The 10,745-nt window shown below is 56.8% G+C and overlaps 1 protein-coding gene across 4 annotated transcripts in view; it reads left to right on the forward strand.

Annotated features, from left to right (window-relative positions):
• AHNAK (AHNAK nucleoprotein) overlaps positions 1–10,745 on the forward strand; it is a 90,591-nt gene that overhangs the window by 994 nt on the left and 78,852 nt on the right. For all 4 annotated transcript variants that reach the window (XM_079102131.1, XM_079102132.1, XM_079102129.1 and 1 more), the window contains exons 2-4: positions 9,193–9,293; positions 9,635–9,791; positions 10,383–10,570. In XM_079102131.1, the coding sequence (XP_078958257.1) occupies positions 9,635–9,791; positions 10,383–10,570 (345 nt within the window). In that variant the 5' untranslated portion in view covers positions 9,193–9,293. The remainder of the gene's footprint in view (positions 1–9,192; positions 9,294–9,634; positions 9,792–10,382; positions 10,571–10,745) is intronic.

A 10,745-nucleotide genomic window follows, 5' to 3' on the forward strand; every position in this document is an offset into this window, starting at 1 on the left:
CCGTCCGGGCGGGATGGCCCCCGCCCCAGCGCTTGGATCGGCGCCAGCAGCCTGAGGAATGTGGTGGTTGGAGCCGGTGACTAATTCAAACCAGAACTCGGGGAGGAGTGGTGAGGGGCAAAGGGGAGGGGGAGGGCTGTGTGAGGGAGGTGGGGGCAGGAGCAGGGCTTGGCGTAGGAGGAGGACTTCGCTGCCCTCGCTGGAACCCTCCACTCCGGCGGCGCGCGCCAGGGAAGAGGGCCAGGGCCGGGGGGCGAGGTCCCGCTGTGGGGTTGGAAGGCAGCGTGCTTAGGGTGTGTGCAGAGAACTGTGTTATGTAAGGCTTTCCCATGCAGGGAGGGGGTGTGCAGTGTGTGAGGGCCTGGCCCGCCCCTGGCAGGGCTGGGCGCCCCCTACAGTGCCAGGGCCCCGGTGTGGGGGCCCAGATCCGGGAGGGACTGGTGAGTTGGGAAGAACACTGGTTGTGCCCCTTGCGTGGGAGGAGAGCAGAGGGGGCTGATGAAAGACTTGGGGGATCTCCGAGTTCTGAGCCTGGACAATCAGGTGGGGATGGCTCTGGTACTTCTGCACAGTGTGACCACAGAGGATTGTGCGAGTTTCGTGTGTTCGAGCGCGTTTTGCAGGGTGTGGCCCTGGGCGGAGGTGAGAGTGGTGGTGAGGTGCTCCCGGGGGTGCTTGCGCTGCTGCAGAGTGTCCTGCTCTGTGGAGGGACTTGAGGAAAGGCAACGTGGGGACAGTTGGATCCTTAGAGAATGACCCGGAGTTTCCCAAGGAAAGGGGGCCCAGAGAGCTACCTCTGTGTCCCCAGCACATTACTGGGCTCCCAATAAATGTTTTAGAAATAGTTCTCCCCATTAGAATTTAACCTGTGACTGCAGGGGCTGTCTTCACCTTCTGTCCTTCCTAGCAGCACCTAGCACACAGTAAGTGTTGATTTTGTGGAATCCAGTGATCTAACAGGGTACTGTCCTGATAGGTGGATCCAGGGAGCAGGGGGAAGGAGGGAGAGATTGAAAGTTCTTTGGTAGGCATTTGAAGATCTCCAGGTCTTTCCTGGGTGTCATTTAGGGGAGTAGACCTCTCTTTGGTCCCTGCCCCGGGAGAGAAGTCCTTGGGGCAGGGTGTGGCACTCTTCCCTCTCCCAGGCTCAGTTGGGTAGCTTCCTTCTTCCTTCTCCCTTCTGGAGGGTCTGTGGGCTGACTAGGCCCTTACCAGGTGGTGGGTAGAGTGTGCAAACTGGGGAGCACACGGGAGCCCCAGGTTTAGGAAGCACCTTCTCATTCTGAGATGTGAGCCATAAGGTAAGGGAGGGAGGGAAAGGAACTGGGACCACCAAAGCCTGCTGGAGGATGTCTGCGTCCTCTAAAGCCCTTGTCCCTAAGAGGGAGCACAGGGACATTGGTAAGAGACAAGGCCACCTGGGGAGTGTGAGACATGCAGGGCTTAGATGCTGATATGGCAGTGAGGGGTCTTGGCCTGGGCACCTCCTTGAAGAGATGACCCCGACCCACTGAGCCTGAGGGTGTGGCTGCAGGGCCAGGGCCAGGGCCTGGGTGGGAGATGAGAGAGAGAGGAAGTCAGAAGAGACCTGTGAAGGAAGAAGGCCAGCATCAGACAAGGGCAGGGAATGAGCTGCACATCCCAGGTCACCTCAGTCCCAGGAAGGCCCTTGGTGGAGGTGCCTGGGCACCCCCACGCTGGATTCTTTTGTTCGAAGTGGAATTGGCTGGTGAGCCCTGGCAGAGCACGTCACCCTGGGCCTGAGGAGCTGGTTTGAGGGGTTGGGGCAAAGCTGTGGGGGCGGAGGGGTGTGTGGGCCACTAGGGTGTGGCCACCACCTTCTTTAGAACTTGGGAACTGCCTGGGGACAGGCAGAGAGGCAGACCAGGAGAGCTAGTCCGACTCCTGATGGGAACTTTGCTGGGACACCCCCAGATTTCTCTCTCTGGAGTTGGTCTGACCACGTGCTGTTGCACACTTAGGTTTGAGGAAGGGAGGTGGCTGCTGGAGAGGGCTTAGAATGTGTGATTTGGCCTGTCCTTGCTGCTCCAGAGGCTGAGGCAGGAGGATTGCAAGTTTGAGGCCATCCTTGGAAACTTTGCAAGACCCTGTCTAGAAATTTAAAAAAGCGGTGGTGGTGGGGGGCTGGGAATATAGCTTAGTGGTAGAGAGCCCCTGGGTTTAATACCCAATACAGGAGGAAAAAAATCGAGAGAAAGAATGTACTTTTAGCTTGGGCAGTGACAGTGGGTCTCTAGGGCCTTCTGCACTGCTCGCTCTTTGCTTGCTGAGGGCTTCAGCCAGGTTGCCAGGAACTTACGTTGCTCTGGGCTCTACCAGTGGACCATCTAGCCAGGCTCCTGAGCCTTTCTAAGTTCAAGCTGAGCAATTTCCTCCATGCCAGAATGTGCTGAGGGGGCGTGGGGGTACATAGGGGAGCCACAGCAAGACTCCACAGGAATGTGTGTATGCATTTTTCTTTTTCTTTTTTGCAGTACTGAACTGAACTCAAGGGTGCTCAACCATTGAGCTACTTCCCAAGCCCATTTTTAATTTTTTTTTATTTTGAGACAGGATCTTGCTAAATTGCCCAATCTGGCCTGGAATTTCTTTTTCTTTCTTTCTTTCTTTTTTTTTTTTTTTTGTGGTGCTGGGGATCGAACCCACCTTGTGCTTGCAAGGCAAGCAGTCTACCAACTGAGCTATCTCCCCAGGCCAAGGAATTTCTGATCCTCCTGCCTCAGCCTCCTGAGTTGGTGGGGTTATAGACCCGTACCACTGTGACCAGCCTGTATATGCATTTTGATGAGCCCGGCCTCAGTTGCTACCCCGTCAAGGCTGGGGCTGGCTGTGGTAGCTGGTGTTGTAGCTTGGGTCCACCACTCTTAGCAGTACAGGGATTGTGGCTCCACTGAGCCCTTGAGTCCCTGTGGACTCCGTCACAGCCTCTGAATTAATTTCTCCCTTTCTTTCATACTTGGGATTGAACCCAGGGTGTCTCTACCACTGAGCTCCAGCTTCAGCCATTTTTATTTATTTTGAGACAGGATATGGCTAAATTGCCAACGCTGACCTTAAACTTGCGATCTTCCTGCCTCAGCCTCTGGAATCACTGGGATTACAGGCATGTGCCACCGTACCCAGCAGCAGCCTCTGAATGAGTGAGGTTTGCATCATTGCCTGTGAGTGGATGTCCCATTGGTTGTACGTGGGGGTCCTCACGTTGGGGTGGGCCTGGATGTATCACCTCGTTGGGGTTTGGAGGGCGGGGCAATGGCAGTCTGCCCTAGTGGTGGAAGTGTCCTGCTGGGCGCAGAGGTGGTAGGTAAGGGCCAGATAGGTCCAGGCCCTGGAGTTTGTGGGCAGAGGCCTGGGAGAGGGCTAGGGAAGTCCTGGGAGCGCAGCCCCACAGAGCGAGGCACTGCACACGTCCTGTCAGGGAGGGGCATCCTGCCAGGTCCCCGGGGGCCTGAGCGGAGGTTCTAGGGGAAGGGGAAGTGCCTGGAGCAGATCCTGGCCACAGCTACGCGTCCTGGCTGGGCTCGGGGGCGGCCCTTTGGCCCTGCCTGCCCTGCGCCCCTGCACTAGTGTGGCTGACCACTGGGGGGCGAGGGCACAGCACTGTCTCCAGAGCTGGCCATGGGGGGACGGAGGGCAGCCTCCAAACTGTGCCCGGCCCCCAGGGCAAGTGGAACAGTTGTCTTTACTCCCCCGCCCCCGCCCCAAGGACTCCACACCTCATCAGTTGGTGTCCTGATTCCGGTGGTCCTGGGTAAAGGCCCTTCTTCCTTGTTTTTGTGCTCAGGTGTGGGAGTTCCCACTATACAATGTAATGCTTGTCCCCAAGTCTCTGTCACGAGGAGGGGAGGGGAGTCCCTCTTGGCCAGGGGAGGAAGAGGGAATCTCCCTCCCTGCTGGAAGTGGGAACTTGGACTTTTGCGGCTTGGAGCTTTTGCTGGAAGAGTGGGAGACAGATGTGTGTGGCCAGGGTAGAGAAAGTTAAGAGAGATTTCGGAAAGTGGCCAGTTGACTGTGCTCCAGGTAGAGAGCTGCCCCTGCTGTCAACATTCAGAAAACACACAGTGCAGAGGGTCAGGGAAGGGGCTGCGGGGAGGGATGGCTAGAGCAATGAGACTGGAAAAACTTCCTCCTGGTAGGAGCTGTAGGCTGGGCCAGCTCAGCCTCCCACCCCCAGGGACCAGTAGCAGGGTGGCAAGATTGGCAGGTGCACAACCAGGGAGGTGCAGACTCAGGGACACAGGCACCAGGTGAGCAGGTAGAGGGGTCTCATGACAGGCATCTGCTGTGAGCTGTTGAGGCTGGGCCTGTGGTCCTGCTCTGGGTGGGGAAGAGTGGGGAATGGGGCTGACGAGGGTCTTTGTGTACCTGCCGTGTGTGTGTGTGTGTGTGTGTGTGTGTGAGTCCTTATGTGTCTGTCTCTGAACATCCTTCCGGTTTCCTTGTCACCTGAGCCTGGCAATATGTTGGTCTAATCCTCCCTGGTAATCCCACCCCCCAACAAAATGAAAGTGCCGCCTTGTGGCATACTGCCCAGAACCAGCTGGAGGGTTGTGAAGGTTCCCAGTGTCCACTTGGATTGAAGTAGAATAAGGGTATGCTTTTTTCTTTTCCCCCAAATCGAAGTCTGGCAGCTGCATCCTTGGGGGTCCGTTTTGAGGCTGAGGTCCTGGGAGATGCCACCGCTGTGTTTCTCCTTGCTCTTCTGGGATGAGGGTCTGCCTCCAGGGACTTTTCCTTCTCCCAGCGAGTGGCCGTGCTTGCCTTACCCTGCGAGTGCTTGCCTTTGGAGTGAGCCTGGTGCTGATTGAGTCCCAGAAGGAAGTGATTCTCTTGTCCCCCACCTGTTGGGGTCCAGGATAAACCTAGAGGTGAGCTGGGTTCTGGGAAGTTCGGGGTTCCTAACTCCTGGAGACACAACTTCTATGAGCCCCCGAATCCAAAGGCCTCTGGAAGTGGGGCTCTGGGATGCCAGCAGGGCCAGCATGCGGCTGGTGTGTGGGGAAGGGCCGCCTGAAGGCTCCTCTGCCTCCCTGTGGGATGTCCCTGCAGCGCTCATCCTTCACCCCTCCAGCCCAGGTCTCACTTCTGACATCTCCTTCTGCATCTTCCTCTGTGGCTTCTCATGCGTCTCATCCTGTGTGTGTGTACTTACTTGTGCCTTGGTCTCTACCTGGGTAGAAACTTGGCCCTGGAGCCAGGGAACCCTGGGCCTGCGGTGCAGCTCAGTTGCCTGACCTCTGATGCCTGTTTTCACATCTCTTAGAGATTTGATTCTCGTGGCAAAAGTTGTTTGGGGACAGACGGAGACCCCGGGCGCGGGTTGTCGCCAGTGTAGTACCTTGCATGCAGTGGTGCTCTGCAGGGTTCTCTCCCTCCATGTGTGGGGTTGGGGAGAGAGGGAGGGGGTCCCTTCAGTCTCTCAGTGTGGAGCTTTCTCATCCTGCTTGTGCCCGGAGCGTTTATGAGAGCACCCCCGCCCCGGGCGTGTCCATCTTCTTTGAATATCCATCTCCCTCCTGGTCGTGAGTGTTTGGGGCTTTCCCTCTGGTGCAGGTCTCTAATTCTGGGCATGAGTCATTGCGTGATCTGGATGGGGACTGCTTCTCTCTGGCCCTGTGTGCACGGTGGGTCTGTGGGCGCCTGTGTGAACTGCTGTGCTGGGTGGAAGTTTCGCTGTGGTTGGTGTCTTCCTGGCCGTGGAAGGGGTACCTCTCTCTTCCTTCAAGAGCTGCCTTCCGTGTCCAGCCTGTGCTGGGTGGACGCACAGTCGTGCACCTTTCCTTCAGGTTGGTGCATTCAGGCATGGAGGCCCTGGGCTTCTCTCGGGGAGTGTATCAGTTCCTATCATCTTGACACTGAAGCTGACGCAAGGCTGTCTTCAGCTGCCGCAATGAGCCTGGCCCCTCCCTGGCTGTCTCCATGTTACCTCTCTGGAGGAAGGGACCCGGTCCCCACTCCCCTGAAGTCAGCCCTAGTAGAGGCCCTTTGACCTGGTAGAAGCAAGGATTCTGCTTCCTAGGCATCTTCTGGGTCAGCTGGGTGTTTCCCCCAGTCCGTGGGGCGGGGGCACAGGCCCTGCTTCCCTGTCTCTATTCTTTGAGGCCTTGGGTTGCAGAACGGCCCGTTCTCCCGCCAGGGCTTCTGACCTGAAACATACTCTGCCTTGGATGTGTGTCTTACCCCTGCAGCCGGAGTGCCCTCGTGACCTTAGTTCTTTTCTGTCCTAGAGGGTTTTTACTCCAGCCCTGCTTCTTCCTATCGCAAAGAGCACTGTGAGCCAGCGTCAGGTGGGCTAGGGGGCTGGGAGCTAGCAGATCAGGGTGCGGGGACCCCAGCGCTGCCCCATTCTTGCCTCTCTCGACCTCATTTCCTCCGTCACTGTCAGCGCTGTCCTGGAGAACTTGGCGCTGGGGGAGATCTATATCCGTGCCAGTATGGTAGCCAGTAGCCACGTGTGGCGATTAAACCCCTGAAATGTGGCTAGTGCAATAAAGGGACTACGATTTTAATGTGACTTGGTTTAAATAGTCACTTAGTTTAAATTGTGGGTACCAGTTGGAGGGTGTGACTGAGCTCTGATAGCCCAGTGGCTTGTGATGCTTGACTGAGGGCATGGAATTCCCCACGGCTCCAGAGACCTTCCTTCAGGAGACGGCAGGATAGAGCCCCCTGCGCCCGGGAAGCCTGACTAAACCTCAGTTGTGTGGGAGGAGATGGAAGGACCATCTGGGCCTGGGGCAGGCTCCAGGGGCAGAGGAGAGCCCAAGGGCTGGGACCATGTCCAGGTCCTTGCCATCCTGGCCTCACCGCTTCCGTGTGCAGCCCCACAAGGATCCTCAGAACGGAATGGCCCAGATCAGATGAGAAGGGCGTCCCCTCGGGCTGTGTCAGGAAGGCATGACTGGAGCCACGGCAGTCATGTGGTTGGTGACCCCACTTGGCCAGGAAGCTCTCAAGTGCCCGGCCAGGACCCATCTGCAGCCTCAGGTCCAGCTGCTTCAGTTTTCACAGGTTGCACACCCTTCTCGGAATGGCTTCGGCCTTTCCTTGGGAGCAGCCTGGGTTGAAGCTCGCGCGCTCCAGCTTTGTGCTTCCAGAACTCCTGTCTAGGAGGAGCTGGCAGGGAGGCTGAGGGGAGCCCCGGCCCCTCTGGCAGCCGGGGGTCTAGTGGAGGAGGCGTGTGCAGATCGGGTTTTAGGTGCGACCCTTCGCCTGTCTGGAGCTGTTGCTGCAGGCTGCGGTGACTCACTGGGGAAGCAGCGAGGGTGGGGCCGACTTGTGGGCGAGGGTGAGCTGGCTGCTTTCTCCCCGCCGCCTGCTGCTGGCTCAGCACCAGGATGCTGGGCTGAGAAAGGGGCCCCACTCGAGGAGAAAGATGGGTGCTGGGGCGACCAGAGGGGCTTCAGATCAGAGAGGCTGTGCTGGAAACTTTCCCCTTGGCCGCCTCTGCCTGGCTCTTTGTCGGCAAGGCTGGCTTCTGAGCACTGGACTTACTCACAGAAGGTGCCCTTTAAGTTCCCGTTTTGCCGTTTCATACTGGGAAGTGTCAGCGCCACTTCCCGCAGCAGACTCCTCTGCCTGCCTGGACGGGTGAGCTGTTTTCCCAGCTCACACCTGTGCCAGCAGGCCTCTGGTCCCTCCGTGGCTTTGCTCACCCCCTAGTCAGCACCTGTGTTGCTGAGGAGGCCCGGAGGCTTGTGGCAAGCATGGCATTTATGAGTTTGTCAACTGGGAGAACAGGTGTGGAGGCCTGGCCTGGGGAGGTTGTGTTTATCTTTCATCCATGTTGAGATCTACCTACACTGGAACTGCTAAGTGCCTGTGAATTTCCAAGAGTCACAGCCCTGTAGCACCTGTAAGACCCCATTTATATTCATTCCTGAGAAGGCTCTCAAGCCTCTGGAACATTCTGAAGCTAAATTGGTCACACCCAGAGCACTTCACTTATAATTTATATCTGGGACAGGACCTAAGTGCTTTAAATTTCCATATTGGCACATGGAGTGCATTCAGTGAGTGTTTAGAGGATGACTGAGTGGCGTGAGGTAACAATCTCATGCAGTGTGCAATCAAGTGCTGGGCCGGGCTGTTTGTCTCTGACTGGTGTCCTTTGCAGCCTCTAGTACCATGTTGGACGTGTAAGAGGTGATCAGTAGGCGAGTGTGTAGTGATTGGTTGACTAATCCCTTGATGCAAACAGCTTCAGGGCGGAGCTCTGGGTGAGGTTTCCCATGATTTGTAGTGTCCCCCCACAATTTCAGGGGTATGCTTTTGATGGCTGCTGTGGCCATTTTGCGTGGGTGGTTGTAGTTCATGACCGTATCCAGGGTTCTGCCTGAAGTCCTCGCAAGGTGCCACTGCAGCTGACAGCTCATCCTGTTGCCCAGGGGCGTTTTGACTCATGGCTCATGGCTCAGTGTGGACAGCCAGAGGGGCCTTGACTCACCGTGGGTCTGAGGCGGGCTCAGCTTTACCCCAGCCTCATGGCTGGGGCCCGTGCCTGCAGGGACCAGGGCTCCTTTGCTTTAGGTGGGGACAAGACTCCTGGAGCTCCCCGCTGGCGAGGATTCCTCTCGGTCCTGAGGACCCGTTTAGAGATGATGAGGTAGCATCTCTGTCACTGGGAGAGGGAGGGCAATGACATCCCCGCCTGGAGGCTCCTTCTGAGGAGTCTCGTGTGAGACCCGATGTGGTTCCAGATGCAGGTTACAGACTGGTATCATTGTTCGCTTCGAGGAAACCCTGCATAAGCCGGCCTCTCGCCATTTCTGTGTCTCCTTCTATAAAGTGGAGACAGTAAGGGCTCCCTCCTAAGGCCGCCATGGACACTCCGAGGAGCGTTGGTATGCTGCGGAACGCCTGCGTTGCCAGTGCTCCCTTCTTGTTCCTTCACACCTCTTGGGAATCCTTTTTCATTTCCATTTTTGCAGATGAAGAAAAGGAGATTCAGAGAAGTTAAGTGCCTTGGCCAGCGTCTCACAGACAGGAGGATTTGAATCTGTGTCTGACTTTCTCTGAACCTACTTTCCATGATACCAGGCTCAAGAGTCATGGAATTGCTGACTATCATGGGGCCTTGGCCTGGGGAACAGTATCTAGCCATCCCTTGGTGGCAGCTGGTCAGGGTTTCAAGCAAGCTGAAAATGAGCATCATTATGAATTTGTTCCTAGGCTGCGTGACCGAGATTCCCGAGGAGAAAGACTGAGGGGAAGAAAGGAAGGAGGGGCGGGCTCCTGGCAAGGCATTTGCTCCGGAACTGAATCCTGCAAAGGTCAGTAGGAGGGAGAGTGTGAGGGGATGTGGGTGGAGGTGACAGGATGCGGGATGCTGGAAGCCTCTTGTGGCCTTGGGAGGCCGGCACCTGAGTGGAAGGGACAGGGGGCTGGTCCCCTCCTTTCTGTCTTCTCTTGGCTATGCCTTAAGAGAATTTCCACGGTGGAAGGATGTGTGACAGACAGTCCCCCCACCACCTGGCAGGTGAGCCAGTGCTGCAGGAGCAGGTGCATTGGAGGGAGTGCTCCTTTCCCTGGAATCCAGAATCCATGGCTTTCTCATCCCCTCCTGTCCTCTCGTCGCCACTGACCTGAGCTCCGTTTTCTCATCTTGTCCCAGATGGAGAAGGAGGAAGAGACCACCCGGGAGCTGCTGCTGCCCAACTGGCAGGGCAGTGGCTCTCATGGGCTGACCATTGCCCAACGGGATGACGGTGTCTTTGTGCAGGAGGTGATGCAGAACTCCCCTGCGGCCCGCACCGGGGTGGTCAAGGAGGGTGAGTGTGGACTGGGTGTGGGCATCACGGTGGGTGAGGGTGTTGGAAGAAAGGACGGGGCAGGAGCAGGCAGAAATGGGCGAGTGGCTGCAGGGGATCCAGTTCTGGTGGCATCAGGACGGCGGGTACCAGAGCCTGGCCCTTCCCTGCCCACTCTGTCTTGCTTGTGGATCTATCAGGAGGCTGTCATGGGGCGTCATGGAGACCTGGTCCTCAGATCTGACTCCAGTGCTGCAGCTTTGGGCATAGTGTTTTTTTTTTTTTTTTTTTTTTTTTTTTTTGGCACAGGGTGCTTTATCACTGAACTACATTTCTAATCCTTTTTATTTTATTTTGAGACAAGGTCTTGCTAAACTGCTGAGGCCTTGAACTTGCAACGCTCCTGCCTCAGCCTCCCAAGTTGCTGGGATGACAGGTGCATGCATCTGCGCCCAGCAATAGCCTGAGCCTCAGTTTCCTCATCTGTATATTGAGTGTTACCAAATCCTCCTGGTGCTCATGAGGGTTGAAGCAGGTCAATTTATGTGCCTGGCACATGGCTGTTACCCTGAGACCCTGGCTCTTACCTGCTTGCTGCTCTTCCCTGCTCAGGGGACCAGATTGTGGGTGCCACCATCTACTTTGACAACCTGCAGTCAGGCGAGGTGACCCAGCTGCTGAATACCATGGGGCATCACACCGTCGGCCTGAAGTTGCACCGCAAGGGGGATCGCTCCCCGGAGCCAGGCCAGGCCTGGACCCATGAAGTCTTCAGCTCCCGCAGTGCTGAGCTGGTTCTGGTGAGTACCCTGTGACCCGTCTGTGCCCCAAGCTCCCCTTGACCACACTGGCTTGTTGCCCCCACTTCCTGAACCTTCCGTCTGCCTCCTAGGCTTCCCTTCTAACTCCTCCTCTTTTCACGTCTCTGTGTTCTCTTGGGCCCTCGGTCAGCTGGTCCTTCCTGCTCAGCCTCTT

The sequence above is a fragment of the Sciurus vulgaris genome (genome assembly GCF_902686455.1).
Source record: "Sciurus vulgaris genome assembly, chromosome: 11".
NCBI classification, from domain to species: domain Eukaryota; kingdom Metazoa; phylum Chordata; class Mammalia; order Rodentia; family Sciuridae; genus Sciurus; species Sciurus vulgaris.